Below are 17737 nucleotides of genomic sequence, written 5' to 3' on the forward strand. Positions count from 1 at the left end.
CAGGTCATGGTATTGCTTATCACTTGCCCAGGCCTCCTAGGGGAATAATTTTATGCTAGCTCAGCAGGAAAAGAGGAGCATTTTTGTTAATGGACATTGTGGACTAGTATGTGGATGAGGAAAAAGTAGTAAGATGGTCACATAAAGTACTAGACAGTACTTAGAGGTCTAAATAGGTGTCAGTCTTCCAAACATAAAAGTTAAATGGGAACTTTTTGGTATTGGTTTCTTAAAGACCTTAACCTCAGACTCTTGCTCCCGTCCTCATCTCTTCAGTGCTTTGGTTTTGGACTCTTCAAGGGCACGCTTAAAATTCAAGAAATGTATTCATTTGGAATTTATTTCAGTTTGTGAAATTGTTTGGGCTTATATGTGTGCCTCATGCAGGCTGCAGGAAGCTTTATTTCTACTGAATTATTTGAGGTTAAATCCAAGAGAATTTAAAATTGTAGTAAAAACTTCAGATGTGTATCTGTCATTAAGTTAGTACGATGAGAGACTTCTGAACTTCTTGCAGCTTAGACAAGGACTTTTTGGTGCATAAAAAAACAGGCTAGCTTGGAAAATAACCGAAGTGTTTTTCAAAATAAAAGAAGAGAAACACTTTGATACTTCTACAGCTGAAATATTAAGGTTCCGTGTGAACGGATGCCTATTATGTACAGAAAAAACATAAGGTAATCTCCAGGTTGGGGCTTTCAGAAGTATCTGTCTTAAGTTTCTTGCTGTATGACTAAAGGGAACTTTGACATTTATTTCCATATGCTTGCTGTAGTACTGAGTGCTTGTGAAAGTGTATGACTCTTCAGGCTCTTGGTAAACATTTTCTCAAAGATTTTAAAGTGCAAGCAAATCCTCATATCTCAGTTTTGATCAGCAGGTATCTGTTGATGGGTAATTGCATTCCAGATGAAAAATGTTCCTTAGTAGAGCTTAGTAGAGATGCTTCAGCCTGAGGCAGTATCATAATAAAAATGACTGTCAAGTGATGAAAATATCCCCTGCCTGAAAAACTGGATTGCTTCAAGCTGTCTTCCAGTCTCACTCTGCAGATAGTTTTAGCTAGTGATAGGATCTGTTTGGCAAAAAGATTATTTTTGTGCTACAACATGTGAACTACTGTTATGTAGGAGTTGGTGGTATAATCTGTTACATTATAAGCTGGCTGTGTATTGTTTTCTTTAGGCTCTCTAACGTTTAACTTGTGAATATTTCTCCCATGTATTCCTAATGTTGCCAGATACTACTTATCTGAAAACGAAGGATAAGGCACAAGGGGCCAATATATGGAATATTGTCTTTGTGTAGATATTTCTATTGACTCTGACCTTGAGGTGTACCCAGAACAATGATCTGGGTGTAACCCCATGCAAGTCTGCCATCAGAGTTGAGAAGCATGGAAGAAATGGATTTTTATTGGTATTGTAATACCATTATCTCATTTTAAGTTAACATGTTTGGGTCTACTGAACTGTAGTGAGTAAACTTGCTTTTTCTGTCTGTACCTAGATTATGCCTGTGCACTCCAGAAGGATATCCTGCTGCAAGGACGCTTGTATCTCTCTGAAAACTGGCTCTGTTTCCACAGCAACATTTTCCGATGGGAGACCACAGTAAGATTTCTTAGCATACTTGAAGCCCATTTCTTTGTCCTGTAGTATCAGGATGTCAGGTTTGTTTGAGGGACTCTTATCCTGCCCATCTCGTGCTGAGCCTATGTCTCCAAGTGGAAATGTGAATCTGTTGTACCGTAAAATGAGTAATCTTAGAGATGTCTGTGTGCAGAATTAAGCTTGTTCAGCCATTCAGTATAGGAATACATTTGGCAATTGTTTTCTCCTGGTCTTTTACAGTTCTTTAATAATTTGCCTTGTCTCATCTAGAGGAGTTTCTTTCTAATGGGGTGTGAGGTGATGTCTTTAAGACCAGTAGCATGCTGTTACCCTGTTGAAGAATTATCCTCCATTGAACCTCACAGGATTGTCTTGTGTGTGTCAGCATCTAAGAATAGCTAAAGACAATCTGAAAAAGAGCTTTGATGCATTGTGGTCTGTCGCTTTTGATCAGTATAAGCAGAAAAAGATATTTATGACATATTCATGTTGGTCTCTGTGAAATCAGCTTAATCAGTTAAGTTTTCATGAAAGCAGTTGTTGAAAAATAAAAAAGTTGTTGAAATAGCATAAAGAAGTGAAAATGAAAGGGAAGGTAGCCTAGTTACAGGTGATGGTGATGTGTCAAAACATTATGCAGCTAAGAACACTGATATCTTAATCTCCTGAATTCTGTCTTCTTTGACACACACAGTGCAGGCAACAAATAATTTGTGTATGTAAGAAGGTATAGAAATGCTCAACTAAAAATCAAGCTAAATTTCATCAGATGTATTTGATGATCAAACTTTTCTTGTAGACTTGATATTTAAAAAACAAAACAAACAAAAAAACCCAATAACTTTTGGAATCCCAGATTGTGTTGTTTTAAATACTTGATATTTTGCCCTTCATTGCTGCAAGGGTGGAAGGACAGAAGAGGGAGAACTACTTGCTTCTCTAATCCTAATATGAAAGAAAAAAATGCTCTTAAATCATCTTGCTCCAGATTTGGAGTGCTTGCTGTGAAAATTAGCAAATGGAGACAACAACTGCCTTCAAGATCTTACTTGTATTTCATCCCAGTGTTTGAGTTTGAGCTCTTCCTGCCTGTTCTGTGACTCTGTAAAAATAACTATTAAGTCTAAAAAACGTATTAATTCTCCTTCTGCTTAGATTTCTATTGCTTTGAAGGATATCACTTTCATGACAAAGGAAAAGACTGCTCGGCTCATTCCAAATGCCATACAGATAGCAACAAAAGGAGAGAAGGTAAAAACCTGAATCTGAATACATTTGTCTTTTAAATGATAATTTCTAGAACAGAGTACTTCTAATTTTTAATAAGTAGCTTTCCCTGATAAGTCTTTAAATGTTATTAGAATTAGACTTGGTCTCTGTGCACATCAGCTTTCAGATGATCAATTCTAGCTTGATTGCAGACCCCTTGCTGACATTGATACAGTATCCTGAAAGGGGTTCTCAAAGTCTACTGAAAAACTAAAAGTTCAGGAAATGAATTCAGAATATCTCTGAATTAGTTATTTTTGTGTTCTCATTGGATTTAAATGTTCCATAAAAATTGCTGAAAGTGAAAGAGCTGTGATACGTGGACTGTGAGTCATGGAGAAATCTACACGTAAGCTATTGTATGTGGTAGAAATAGTTGTTTTCTGGGACTTTAATTTGGATGAAGCTGAAAAGCGTGATGCAAGATGTTTGTATGTCCAATGTATTTCATGATAGTTCTTCTGGCAGTGCCTCAAAAATAATAGTTTTCGACTGGATACAGAAGGATAGCTACAGAATCACCTTAGAAAGTTGTTCTCTCTAAAGGGGCCATGATTCCTGTTGTTTCATATTTGGCAGCTCCCTCTTGATTTCTTCTTTCTTGATGAAAGAAGTTAATATTTATAGGTATTTTTTCTCTACTGAACCAATTTTTGAATAGGACAGGTTTTAAAACTACAAATTTGAACTCTTATTGTAATTATTGTAATTTAACATCTCATGTGAAAAGCTCTAATAAAAGGAGTATCTAGAGGTAGAATGGAAAGGGCTGTGGCCTATAAGAAATAGGCACGTACACATGATTTTTTTTCCTGCTTTCCATTTGGGAGTGGGCAAGAGACTTTAACAAGCAATAGAAGGCCTGGAAGGAGCAAGAGCTTTTATATACTCTGACTAATGGAGAACTAACTCTTGCTGACTGTAAGTGGTAAGTGTTGTGTGTGAGGAATATGAGAGGACATGCCATTACTGAAAACATTGGGATATTTAAGGTATAAGGAAAGGTTCTAGTTTTCTTAAATACCTGCATGTGAGCTTTTCATACTTTTTTTTTTTCCTGCAGTTTTTCTTCACATCATTCAGTGCAAGAGACAGAAGCTACCTCAGTATCTTCCGCTTATGGCAGAATGTGTTGTTGGATAAGGTAGGCTAAGTGCTGGATGGTTAAATAACAAAAGAATCTTTTTGTAATATAAATTATTATATATCTTGTAATGCAACAAAAGTAGGCTGAATGATATGGGAGTATATTTTGACAGCTTTTCCTTGTTAGGTTGACGTATGTTTCAGTTTGTGGGCACATAAGCTAATGTTTCTAAAAATGTACTGATGGATTTTGTTGCAGAACATCAGTGCAAGTAATGAAGTTTTTCAAAACCAATTCCTTCCTGTTTATGGCTCTCATTGTTTAAATATTCCAACACTGAAATATATATAAACTCTGTAGTGCAATGGTACCCAAAGGCTTAAAGCTGTTGTACTACTTATGCAGTTGCTGCAAACGTTTTTGGTTAAATGAGTGTTCAGGCAGCCCAAAGACACTTCTATGGTCAAAAGCTGAAAATCAGGAAAAGCACCAATTAAGGCAGAATTTATCTGTTTACAGCAAATTTTTACTGCTTATTCAAACTAGATCAAAGTTACAGAGAGGTACTGAGTAGATGAGCACATGCCCTTGTGACAGGGACGGTATACATTTGAAAGGTATGTCTTACCTCTGAGGCTCTGGTGTGGTATGCAGTGCTGTGAGCCTGGTGTTTCTGGGATCTAGTTGTTAAAGGGATGCTGTCAGAATCTGCAAGGTTCATGACAACATAACTGTCTCCCTGGAACCACTTCCAAAAGGAGATGGGTTTTAACGTTTAATCTGCTAGCAGTTAAATATTTCAAACCCTGAGGATAATTTAATTATTCACTGGAGTATTTCTACCAGACTGGGCAATGACATTGTACTGTTAAATTATGAAATAACATTATTCATGTCTTGTCAGAAGTGAACTCTGAGTACAGCTGTCACAGTATTGGTTTGCGCCACCTGATGGTAGATACACCCAGAGTTGCAGGGTGTTGATTCTGGGGATTGGAACTTCATGTGCTTCAAATCATGTTAGTGCAGCAGTGATTTTTTTTTTTTTTTCAGTTGTTGGCTGTGGCCTCTTCAGAGCTTCCTAGCTGTTGAGTTTGTATTACAAGGTCTCACCTCTTCTGAAGGGCAGTCTGCTTCCTTTACCTGATATACACTCTGCTTTCACCCCATGCAGAACTTCTCAGGAGGGTCAGCACACCAGGTCTCCATCTTGTGGCCATTTTGCCTTGTTCAGCTGTCTATGAACATGACACTTAAGTACAAGTAGCCTTCTGTGAAGTCTGCCTTTTTGATCAGAAATTGCATTGTGTAAGAGAGACATGGAACAGCATGTAGCCATTTATTCAAACTTCATTAGGGCAAGATAGTGTCCTCTAACTTTGTGTCACTGATAAGGATTCCTGATCACCTTAGCTGAGTTGCAATTCTGTAGCTCATAGCTTCTCTGTCCTTGATGCTCTTCAGCTTTGGTTCCTTTTAGAATCAGCGGGTACACTGCTCTTCAGATGACACCTTTCTTTTTAAAATGTCTGAATGGAAAAAAAATCCACGTTTAATCAATTCCCATTGCAGAATGTGGTCAGAGTGAACCTTCTAGTTTTTTTACCATGCAATTGTTTTTGAAATGCTTCTGTAAGGAAGGGAAGCATCATGGAAAATAAGGAATCATTAATGTAGGTCTGGAAGAGACATGACACCAACCTTGATAAAACAGATAGCGGCTTTCACATCCACTGAGGCCTTAAATAATGCATCAGTTTATTAAATCAGCCATGATTCCTGCTTTGCAACGGGCTTTCCAAATTGGCAAAAACAACTTTAGTAAATGGCTGCTAATGAGGGTAAGAGCAATGTCATTTCTACTATTGCTTAACTCTCCTGAAGTTCATGAATGTCGAATATCCCTCCAGTTTGAGGAATTAAATCAAATTGAATAACCTGCCTAACTATAATTTTAAACTCCAAACAAACACAGTGTTCCTTATTTCTAGTAGAACAAGATCTTAACACATTTAATTCAATTCCCATGAGTCCTTTTCCTTAGAGTTGGATTATTTTTCTTTTATTTCTGTGCTTTGCTGGGTAGAGATTTGTAGCAGTCTGCAGGTGTTGTTTCAGATAAGTCTGGAGGTGTGAGAAAGGATCAGAACTGTAGTTGAGCTGGGGCAAACATGCACTAGGGCAGCAAATCAACCAGTTTTTAAGGCAAGGTTTTGAAAAAGACTGGTTGCACTTTGTATTCAACAGAGGTTGTTTTAGAGGTCAAAGGGGGCTCAGATGGGTTTTGACCTTCATATTCAGGCGGTTTTAACCGAACCAAGAGTTCACTGTTACCCTTTGCTATCGCAATCAAGAAATTGGGCAAAATTCCATGTTAGAGTTGCTTGGTTAGAGAATGTGTTTATGTGTGGGGTGTCTCTGGATTAAACCTTTATGGAGTTTCATGTCTTTACTTTTGCACCTTTCCATGGGGGTAAGAATCAGCAGCTTTGCTTGTGGCATGTTGTAGGACAGCCTGTTTCTCGCCCTTGCTTTGACTGGTTTGATGTGAAGTATTGATGTTCTTTGTTCCAAGTTGGAAGGACAAAAATGTGTTCCACTGCTTTTTGTATACGGAAAATAGACTACAAAGAGCTCTGGAATAATCTAGCATGGACCATCACCTCAAGTGGACAAAGTAATCCGGGTTTAGTTTCAGCTTTGCAGGTTTCAGAGCCACTCCAGCCTCCTTCTGCTCTGGGACAGAAATCTGAGCCCGAAAAGTCATGCCCTCTTTGCCGTTAGAACTAGTCTTTTCTGATTATAGCAAAGCAGTCCGATTTGAAGCTGGGCTGACTGTTAATGACTTAATGTATCTAGCTGAGCTAGGAATAATTGAGCAGATTGCAGGAATCCTAGAAGCAGAAGTTAGTAACATTGACTTCTTAAAAGCACACGGAATGACTTTACAGATTCTTAAAATGCACAGCTTGTAGTTTTTCCTCTTCCTATGAACCGCTGAGCTCCATGTACAAGGACAGGCTGACACAGACTGTGCTGATGAGTTAGTGACACTTGTCAGGTCTCTTACGACTGGAAACGTGGTCAGCGTTGTAACGCTTCCTTTGTCCCCGGTGCAACTCGGCGATCTGTGCCGGCAAGGTGCTCGTGGAGGAGCCCGACGTCCGTCCCCTCAGAGAGCAGCCGGGGCCGTCCGTGTAGGGCGAGGGGCCGCGCCGTTGCCGGCCCGGGGCAGCCCCCGCGGCTGTGGGGCCGGGCCCTGCCGCCGAGCAGGAAGTGGGAGCGGGCCGGGTTGGCCCGGGAGGGGCGGGGAGGAGCCGGCCGGCGGCTGCGGGCCCGGAGGGTGAGGGGAGACGGTGCCGGGCTGTGCGTGAGTGCTGGGGGCGGGGAGCGCGGCCGCGACCCGGCGTGAGGACCGACCGTGTGTAGGTGAGCGTTTACCTCGGCGCCTGTGGAGCGGCCTTTTTTGGGAGGCTAAAATTGCAGGTAGTGTAACACTGCAGGCGGAGGGGAGAGGTGGAGAGGATCGTTTAAAAGCCCTTTAAATAATGCACGGGTATTTAATGTGATCATTTCATGCAAATCGTAAGCAGACCTGTGTTACTGCCTCATTAGCACGATTCTGTTCCCTTGATCAATATGGATCGTGACTGCAGCACATTTTCCAGTGCAATGCCTGTCGTCTTTGACTAAATCACCAAACTGTATTGCTGCATTTCCTTTTTTTCTTATCTTTTTTTTTGATTTTTTTCTTTTTTTGTTTTGACCCTTTTCTGCCAGAAAAAGTGGACTTTGAAACTAGTTGCTTAGTTTACTGATATGAGTTGGTTGTAGCACTCACTTCCCTAACTTTCCCGATGGTCAGAGAGAATGTGCAATTCACTGAGCTTATAGGGAAAGAGAAGAGTAGCCAGCTGTGAGACAAGGTATTGTACCTTCGGGGCTTGTGGCAGTATCCCACCTGCTGCTCTGCCTTGTCAGGATGGGCTGCTGACTGAGCTAGCCCTAGAGTCTGCAGTGACTGAAGTGTTAGTCTCACACTGATGTAAGAGTGGTCTGAGAACCCCAAGGAAACAGGCATGGATCTGTTAAATTTGTCTGGGATCAGAGGGAGAGAGTATCTGGCTGTCTCTGGCTACTGGTTTTGTGCCATCTCTTGTGAAACTTAGGAGGGGGATGCTTTGAAAATATCTCTGAAAACACGAGTGACAAATGAAGACAACTGCAAGCAATTTTTTTCTTGAAATACCAGTTTTTTAACGTCTAGTGTTATTGGTTGAGCAGTGGATTGGGAGTGTGGAGTAGATGAGTGTTCAGTTCCCCAAAATGCTGAAATCTAATCTCGAAACGTGATACCTAAATGCTTGCAGACCTTGTCAGAAGTGAGGTTAAAGGCTGTGGCGTAATTCAAACTTCTTACTGTTTTACCTACTGTACCTTACCATTCCATAGTGTAGTTCTTGACTAGCTCGCTTTCTTTCAGAGGCTGACCAAGCAGGAATTCTGGCAGTTGGTACACCAGAGCTATGGCTCTGAGCTGGGCCTGAACACCGAGGAGATGGAGAGCTTCCACTCATCATCTGAGGACAACGGGCAGTGTCGGTAAGAGGAGACTATAAAGCTTATTGATATGCTCATGGGGAAGCAATGTTCTCTTTTTCAGAAACTGTTTTCCAAAATGCTACTGTAGCCTTACCAGAAAGGTTAAGCCTAGAGTAAAATGATGCAGAGAACTGAACTGCATAAAAACTTGTGTTCATTGTTTAAAAGAGCAGCACAGCTGAGGCCCCTCACAGAAGGAAACAAGAAGACCTTGTTGCCCCTGGATCTGCTTGGGGCGAGGACAGGATAGCTTAAATACCAGCTTTTTCTCCTGATAGTGTTTGATCAGGATCTATATGCCCTTCAACAGTTTGGAAGGGCTCAATGGAATGGAGCTGTATCTGCTGTTCAAACACTTTTCCTTGTTCCACGGAGGCTAAAATGCTTTCTTTGTTGTCCCTGTGTCTCAGGTCTCAGCTTATTTTGTGTATGATAGCTCAGGTTGAATTAGAAAGCTGGAAGAAAACTATATATAGATATCATTCTGGAACAGTTTTATTGATTTCTTGTTATAAATGACCTATCCTATGAACAGTCAGTGTAATTCTTGCAATGGAGTTTTAATTTTATATCTGTATATAAATAAATATGGCTTTGTAAAATTGAACAATATAACTTGCATATATTTTTCATTCTTGCGTTATATTCCTGTGTGTGTTGGGGGGAAAAAAAAGTTAACTCAAGCTTCAATAAATATCCCATTAAATATTTCCTGAGTTTTATCTGTTTAAGAAATGTAGTACTTTGCAGCACAAGAATGATGGATGCAGGGGAAAAAAAGTTTCAAACTTCCTTCAGATACTTTCTTTCCAAATTTGCTGGAGTCTACCTCTGTTTTCCATTTCTCTGCACAGTGCATGCTTTCTAACTCACCTGTGCTTGGTTTTACTAACATTATAGGTAAAAGCTGGGGTATTTTTAGGCGATTATGTTGAGAAACGTGGCTTGAGAGGTTAATGAGGTAGATATAGGAGGAATTAATTGGTAAATGTTGACTAATAATAATATAAGAAAAATCACAGAATAACTGTGGTGTGAGTGCAAAAAATTCCCCATGAAAAGCTTAAAAAGGAGGTGCAAGTTGCATTGTTGTTTTACAAAGCCGTGCTTATTTACATACAGATAAACAGGTATCTCCAAATGTATCTCATTTCTTCTTTTGGACAGATCCAGCATTTGTGATGAACCTGGAGAAAGGGATGATAAACTATCTAAAACAGTTGGTTTAGTTCGGGAACCCTCACTTCAAACAGAAGGAGAGTCACTCAATAGACACGCGTTGTCGGGTGTAAGTGCTGACTCAGTCTTTCTTGCTATTCATATCTGATAAGAAATATGTTGAACTTGTCTATCTGTAAACATGAGAATGCATGGGAATTGTAACTTGTGGAATTCATTGAAAGTTTGTGGTAGCCTAAAAAGCTTTCACACCAGAAATTGGATATGAATACTGTCAGGTTTCAAGAATATATTTGGGAAGCAAACTTCTGGATAAGGTAACATTGTTGGTGTGAGTTTCTAATTCACTGCATAATGCTGGTGTTTAGGCCTTGGTCTTCCCAGCTGTAGAAAAAAAATCACATTTTATCTACCTTCTCATGCATCCTGTGCTTTTTTTTAGTGTAAGAAAGTGTTTTATGAAAATAGTACTTGTGTTGACTTCCAATGCTTCTTTCCTCGTGCTATTCCTATTAAAAAAAAATGTCCTCAAGGCTCTTTTGCCTGCTATACATGAGGATTATTAGAGGGTGAGTTATGCTGTGTATCTTTGCCTTCAGATATCAGTTAGTCCTCTGTTGTGAATATATGAAACCTTTTTTCTTTCACTCTACCCCTGCTTAATGAAACTTGCAGAAATCATTTAGAAAGCAGGAAATAAAAAGCACCTTCAGTTAGAGTGAGTATCCCCCATCCTTTCAGTTAATAAAAACTGAACAAACATGGATGTTTTGTTGGTGTTGGATGAATTTGTGAGTGTAATTCTGTTTGAGAGGGCAAATGCTTTAGTAATGGTATCTGAGGTGTGTGCAGCATTTAGCATGGTTGCTGGGGCTACTGTGTGCAGTTATAGTCCTAAAAGGTTAGAGTTTTTCTTTTGGTTAATAGATACCCCAAGGGAAAGATCAGGGGAAAAGCAAACAGAACGCCAAAAGCCTTTCACTATTCTCAGATCAGCTACTTAGTTGCTGTTTCAGCTTTGAAAAAATTCAGAGGGGAGAAAGGAGAGGCTTGTTACAGTCCTTACTATCATACAATTTTTCTGGCTTTTGTTACCTGGTAAATCTTGTTTGGACTTCCAGTGGGCTTTCAATAGTTTGGTGGCTAGTTCAGCTTAGTGGCTAGAGACTGATAGCCAGAAAACAAATCTGGTATTATTTTGTAAGGTGTTAAAAGCTTAGTTAGTATGAAGGTGGCTGTCCCTGATGGAAGTCCTAGGAGTCTAAAACAAGATTTTTGGAGAGCTGAAAGGGAGGCATGGTAAGACTGTGGATGCTGCTGGAATTCAGAATTCTTAGAGCAAGTAAAATTATGCAGGCTGCCTTGATTTGGACTTGGTTGAATCTTATTTGCATGAGAACAAGTCATTTTGAAGTAATGGCTTTGTGTAGAAAAGCGTTTTGTTTACCTACTAGGTGTTACTCCCAGAGGTGTTATTTCCAGGTGCTAAGTCTAATTGGGCATGTAGGTAAGCAGAAATGCCCAGGGATTTGGTCTGTGAACAGGGTTAAATTCTAGGGTTCTCTTTTGAATAGTCAGGTTCAACAAAAACATCCTTTAATTATAACGTAAAATGACAATCTTGTTAAGTGTTTAGTTCACTGTTTTAGTGTAGCTAAAATATATAACAATTGTGTTGGTGTGCCTGATGCTCTCCCCTCAGCCCAGGTTTATAGCAGATACTGTAGAAGCACAAGGGCAGTAAGAGGAGAGGGTAGTGCTTAGAAAGCTTTTATCAAATATCATTGCACTGATGATGCACAGCATAATTGCCTTCCAAAGGCTGGAGAGAAAACGGTTTAACTCCTTCCTTACTGCTTTGACAGACAAAAGTTGTCCATGAGCTCTCTCCAGAAAGAGATCTGAACTAATGAAGGGGTTGGCAGGCACTACTTGGACTGTCTTGGAAGAAGCTATTGTCAGTAGCTGTCTGTGGTTGATTAAATGAAGTCTGTGTAATACTAATTGTGGCATGTCCTCTTCTCTAAGTGCAGGTTGTCTGTGTATGGAAACTGCCTTCCAAAACTCTGTAAGGTTTTTCCCTATCCTGTAGCCTTCTGTTAGCAGGTCAAAAACACAAATGCATTGGTAAAGAGCTCAGCAGTACCAGATACTTCACCACTACTAGCTCCTTTCTTCTTTCTACACGTGTTAGTAGAACGTTATCATTGAAATGTTGGTTACTGTCCTCACTCCCATTGTGTACCTGAGTATAACTTCAGGCATGTAGCTCCTTTCAATGAGAACATTTGATAATTGCAGTGTTCTTTTTTAGTAAACGGTCAATCTTCTGAAAACAGTCAAGTAGCACAGGAAGAACATGATGATTATTCAAGCAGCGGATGCTCTTGGTTTTGAGTCAGTGCTGAATAATCTTTGAGGATGATGGTACTGCAGATTAATTGGAGCAACTTTGTTAAGGGAACCTCATTTAATACTCTGTGTGCTACTGCCTATATGGGGACTTTACCATTCTCGATCCTGGTTCTTTCACTGAATGTAATGGGAACTTTAGGGGAAGGTTTAGAATGAAAACTAACTCTTCAAAAGCTTAAGTGGCAGCTTGAAGTGCACAAACATTGTGCACATGGTTTCAGTAGAAATTAATTCTCAGTGTGTGCAAGCTTAACCCCCCAGTAATTGTAGTTCATGATTCAGTGCTGTGTCATTGAATCAGTGGCTGGTACTGCAGGGCATGCTCTGCTTCTGTATTGGAGATGGCAGATTAAACTCCATTGCTTTATTTCTAGAAGTAGCATTTTATCAGATGATTCTATGCAGTGTTTTTTTTTTGTTTGGTTTTTCTGTTATTTAACTTCTTGCTTAGTTAAAAGGTGATGAATCCCTACAAAGTAAGAACATTGTTTCAAATATTTATTTGGGATGACTGAATGTTAGTGAAAAAAGGGATCACTTCATTGTGCTTCTCCTCAGGATTGTTGGACCCTCTTCTAAAATCATTATTTAAAAACTAATCCGATTAATAAGAAGAGAATTGCTGCGTTAGATTAATGAGTTTGTAAATGCTAGCAGTGATGCAGGAAATGGGACTGTATAGGGAGTGAACTGCCTCTTTAAGGTGGCTCTTGGTAAGACAGAGCTGTAAACAAGTCTTGTTACCAGGGTGAAGTGAAAATCTGAGATAAAGAGTAAGGGAGGTTGGCTGAGGTGGAGGAAATCAGTGCTTGACTGTGTGCTGACTGAGTAGGTAGGATTTGTGGCTTTGGCTATGTTGTTTTTCTTTGAAAGTAACTTTTTTCAGTGGCCTATGATTATTGTGCTTCCTTTTTCCTATTTTTTTTTTTTTTTAGGTGGAGGATTCTCTAAGTGAGAAACAAGTAAGGAAGAGCCCTCTTCCATCTTCAGAAAGAAAATCTGCTAAGCTAGTCAGAAGCAGATCTTTAGAAAAGTCCTTGGATCTGAATGAGAATGAAAATCTTCAAGAGAAGAGCAGTGCCTCAGATAGTGAAGAAGGTAAATTTTTTTAACTGTTTGGAAGCCATAAGGCAGCCTTATCCTTGTCCCCTCTCACTTGTGGTGTAACTTGGAGAGCTTTCTGATCTGTTAAACCTCTTTGCTGTTTCACAGAGTTGCAGCAAAAATGTCTTTAATTGCTGGGAGAGGAAAAAAAATGTTGGGGTTATTTAAAGTGAAAATATTAATTATACTTTTTTCCCTTTGGTAGGTAAAAAGCTGCTAATATCTTACATTTAAAAACTTTTTTGACTGTGTGATGTTCACTTTTTGTGCTCTCATGGGGACAAGAGTTTTTGCTATATCCTAGGGAGGAAGGCCAGAACATGTCTTGCACCTGGGTTGGATGACAGTGATGTGTGCAAATGGACAGAGAAGCTCAGCTTCTAAATACACTGCTAATTTTCTTTCATGTGCAGCGAAAGGATTGTAGGAATAGAGGAGTTTGGTGTGAGACCAGTTCTTAATCTGAGAAACTCTGCATCTTGTTTTTTTCAGAGTTGTCAATGGAAGATGCTTGCAGAGGCTGTTAAATGGGGATCACTGGGATGTCTAGGAAAGCTTTCAGAGAAACTGATTGTATTGGCCACCTGCAAGTTGTAATCTTTGTCTGAGGATATATGTATATTTCAGTTAGCTTTCCTTTTGCTCACCAGTACTAATTCTGTTGTCCTGAGTTCAGATTCAACTGACTGCATGTCAGGCTGTATTGTTTTTGTGAGTCTGCATATTTGAGCAATTTGCTACTTAATCCTGTACATATTTAACAAGCTTTACAAATTACTCAATCTCAGTTGTATCCTGTAAATTTGCAGAAAGCTTTAGTCTTCTGATGTTTAGATATTTTGCAGATTTCCTGTCTTCTTTGTACTGCCTCTTTCAGCCTTTGGAGTTTTTTTTATACAGTAAAGATATCCAATGAAGTGGACTGGAAATAGTCCTGTTGTCTTTGTGCTGCTGTTTGCCTAAGTGTTAGTGGCAAATAGCAGCTGCCATCTCTGCAACTGATGTTGAGTAAAGAGCACATGAAACCAGAAGTGTCTCTTTAAAAGAGAGCTGAAATTATGCTGCTTTTATTTTTCCACCCTCTTCCAAGATAAGTCTCTTTTATTCAGAGCAGAATTTTCTAGTCACACAGCATCAATCTTTTCTCACAGGTTTCCTTCTTCTTGCTTAGAATTTTTTCCTGTCTGTTTTCTATCACAGTTGCCCTATACTTCTACAAGGTGAATTTGTTCAGGCAGATGAAATTAGCTTACCCATGCGGCAAAGGTCTACCCATGCAATTGATCTCTCTTACATCCTGGCAAATAAGGTGAGGGGCAAATTCAAGGCTGTTGTTCTCCAACTCCAAGTCCACCTGACACCCAAAGTTGGAATGCCAGAGCCTTGGCAAGTAGCTCCCTTGTCCTAGATGATTTTCACGTTGCATACTGGGGATGGGAGTCTTTCCTTGTACACCACTGATGTCATTACCTGTATCTTGGTGCATTTGTTTGTTTTCATAAATCAGTGTTATAATATTTGAGTCATGACAAACTCTTGGCTGAACTAGAAGTTAATATCTGCGGTCTCAATTATAAATTTCAGAAGATAAATTTTAGCTCATGCAAAGAATATGTATTCCCAAAATAGAAGCAGCTGGTTCTGGGTTTCCTCAAAGGACTTCTTTGTATGTGGAGTTTTTACATACAGCTACAATGCTTAGCAGCATAAAATACCTCAAATAAAGAAGGGAGAAATAAGGTGCTGGAAAATACTCTTTTGTGGTAGAAAGCTTTACTGTGTATGGCGACTTGATAAATTCCTGTATAACTTCACATGCTGTTTTGTTTCTCTGTGCATTAATAACGGTCTTGAATGCGTAGTCTGCAGGAGAGTGTAACTGCTGGTGCACTACCAGATGGGTACAGTGGTGGCTGGACTTTTTCTGCAGAGAGGGATATATGATGCAGAAAATGTTGGAAATAGTTTGGTTGGAATTATTTCAGCCCTGGTTTTTTTTCAAGAGGTGAAATTTGGGATACACAGTGTTGTATACAGAATGGTAGCCGTGCTGCCTTGTTGACATTTTAATCAAAATCCTGAAAGTACATGTTCTTTTAAATGAATAGCTACCAATAATTTGTTACTTAGGCATTTGGAGAGTTATCTGTCCTGAGTTATGTAAAGGTAAGAGATTTAAGTTTATCTTGTGATCAGGAAAAAGATAGCTGTATTTCCCAGTACATCATCTATGTTATTTTAAAAGACTAAAGTATTAAATTATAGTAGAATTCTACTATAATGGCAAACACTGGTGATGCAGTGTTTGAATAGATGGTGTTTAGAACACATTCTAAGAACTGGTCTCAAAACTTATTTTGATCTGCACCTGTTTTAAGTCTCTGACCTGCACGTTATTCGCTCAGTATGCAATTTTTTCCCCTATCCCCAGTGGCATGGAAATCCTGGGCAGTGCTGAGAGTTGTGTACATACTTTATTTCCTTCCCCCCCTCTCCCCCATCTTCATGGAGTGAAGAAAACAGAAGTCTTAGTAATTTGTAGGATAGCCTCTGTTCTTATTAGTTCAGCTTCTTTAATTTGCTTGCAGCATGTATTTAGCCTCACGAGCTGTTGGTTATTAGTGGGAATTTAAAGAACAGGATTTTCTTTCCTGGGCCCTTTTCCCCCTGGTCCCCTCCAGTTTTCTGGCTCTTCCTTGTCTCACACTGCAGATGTTTTCAAACCTCTGCAATCACTGGTGCATAATGGTATTATATGCAAACAGTATTTCGCAGCTTGCCTTGCGGTGATGGAAGTGACCTTATGAGGCAGTAGTGGGGGAGGGAGAAGGCTTGCTGTCTTTATGCAGAACGAGGGCACTCAGGGTAATGTTTGCTTCTGGATTTTTGGGTCCCTGAGGATCCTAACCCAGAGTCAGAGTTATTTCATGTTCTCTTATCAGACAGTATCTCCAGTTTAAATGTTTTCAGACTGAGGGAGTTAGCAGCTGGTAATAGCATACTGCTAAGGGGTTAGAACAGCAGTAAAAGTTAAGAGATTAGACTGAAATCTTTACAAGAAGGTAAGCACTTACTTAGAATTTCTAAGCCAATTCTAGGTAGATTGCTTGATGCTGCCTTAGAATTGTGATAAGTAAAAAGTAGGTACACTTAACTATGAGTTAAGTCAAAGAAAACAGACAAACGTATTTCTGTTTGTAGCAAAGATGAGTATTTGAGCTTTCTGTTCTGTCCAAATTGTTAAATGTGTAAACCAAAGAATAAGCACACAGATATGTTACTGTTTGTACTCACTGCTTCATGTGGGATTTCTGCAGATGGTCTGAGAAACCCAGATGAAAGTGACTTGTCAAGCTGTCAGTATCTGCAGTGACCGCCTTCTGCAGGTGTGGAATTGGGGTGTTAATGCATGCATGTTGCAGGCTTACCATCTGAAGGTGTCCAGGCTTCCTGAAAAATAGCTGTTTGAATCCTAGCATCTGAAGTAGCTAACTGGACAGATAAATCAGCCTAGTTCCAGCTTGGGTTTTCTGGAGATATTGTTTTATGTGGTAACACTATCTATTTTTCAAGAACTTAAAGAGATTATAAGGAAAAACCTCCCTTGATAGATGTTTCCAAGTACTTGGCAGCTCATTCCCTAGTCATGACTTAAAAGGAATAGATTTTTAAAAAGTGTAAGCAAACCTGCTAACAGAAATCCATCTGTAAATGAAAACAGTACAAGACCCATGGATGCTCTTGAACTTGAGCCTTAGTACGAGGAGGAGAGACTCATGCTTGAAGAGAAAAATATTTCAGTAGCGAGATACAGACCTTAAAGTAATAATGCATGGGCTCTAGATTATCTACTGTCTGTCTCCATGTTAATTAGCTGATGCATGATAGTCAAAGGATGTGTCAGCATAAGGATATCTGAAGCTTCCCCTCCCTCTTACCAAAGGAGAGGAAGTGGGAAGTGCTTTTTGTGATAGGTCTGCAGTCTTGGGGTCTATTTAGCTGAAGTCAAACTTACAGTATACTCTTGAGTTTTGTCAGATTCAGCTCTGAGAGGAAGCTCTGATCATAGGCTGAAAACAAGCTGCATTTCCAGCTACCTGCAGAATGTTTCAGTACAGCTGAATTTATAGTCTAGCAAATAATTACTGCATATTAGTTCATTCAGTTGGTCTTTTTAAATATGTGCTTGCTATTTGTTCCACTCTGCAATTATATAAGCAGAATTTAGCACAAGAATTACATCTCTTGTGTGGGCATTAAGTTGTCACCCATGCTTAACTTTTGGGGTTGTACGTTGCAGTCTGTATGGGTCAAAACTATTTTGGAGACGTGTATATGTGCAGTGGGGACTTGCAGCAGGCTTAGAAGTGTGCTAGAGCAGAACTCTGTTCCAAGTCAGAACTGGCTTTCACTGAGGAATTATGTTTTTGTCTTTAGTTGCTATATTTGCATTTATCAGCACTGGCTG

General features: G+C 39.5%; 1 protein-coding gene across 5 annotated transcripts in view; it reads left to right on the forward strand.

The window, feature by feature from the left end:
- The window catches only part of GRAMD1C (GRAM domain containing 1C), a 50208-nt gene that overhangs the window by 20970 nt on the left and 11501 nt on the right, over nt 1-17737 (forward strand). For all 5 annotated transcript variants that reach the window (XM_065742067.1, XM_065742069.1, XM_065742070.1 and 2 more), the window contains 6 exons: nt 1510-1613; nt 2769-2864; nt 3946-4026; nt 8453-8571; nt 9739-9859; nt 13101-13263. In XM_065742067.1, coding sequence (XP_065598139.1) covers nt 1510-1613; nt 2769-2864; nt 3946-4026; nt 8453-8571; nt 9739-9859; nt 13101-13263 — 684 coding nt within the window. The remainder of the gene's footprint in view (nt 1-1509; nt 1614-2768; nt 2865-3945; nt 4027-8452; nt 8572-9738; nt 9860-13100; nt 13264-17737) is intronic.

The sequence above is a fragment of the Cyrtonyx montezumae genome, unplaced genomic scaffold (assembly GCF_038088225.1).
Source record: "Cyrtonyx montezumae isolate F1298 unplaced genomic scaffold, pur_monq_1.0 scaffold_3, whole genome shotgun sequence".
Lineage (NCBI taxonomy): Eukaryota > Metazoa > Chordata > Aves > Galliformes > Odontophoridae > Cyrtonyx > Cyrtonyx montezumae.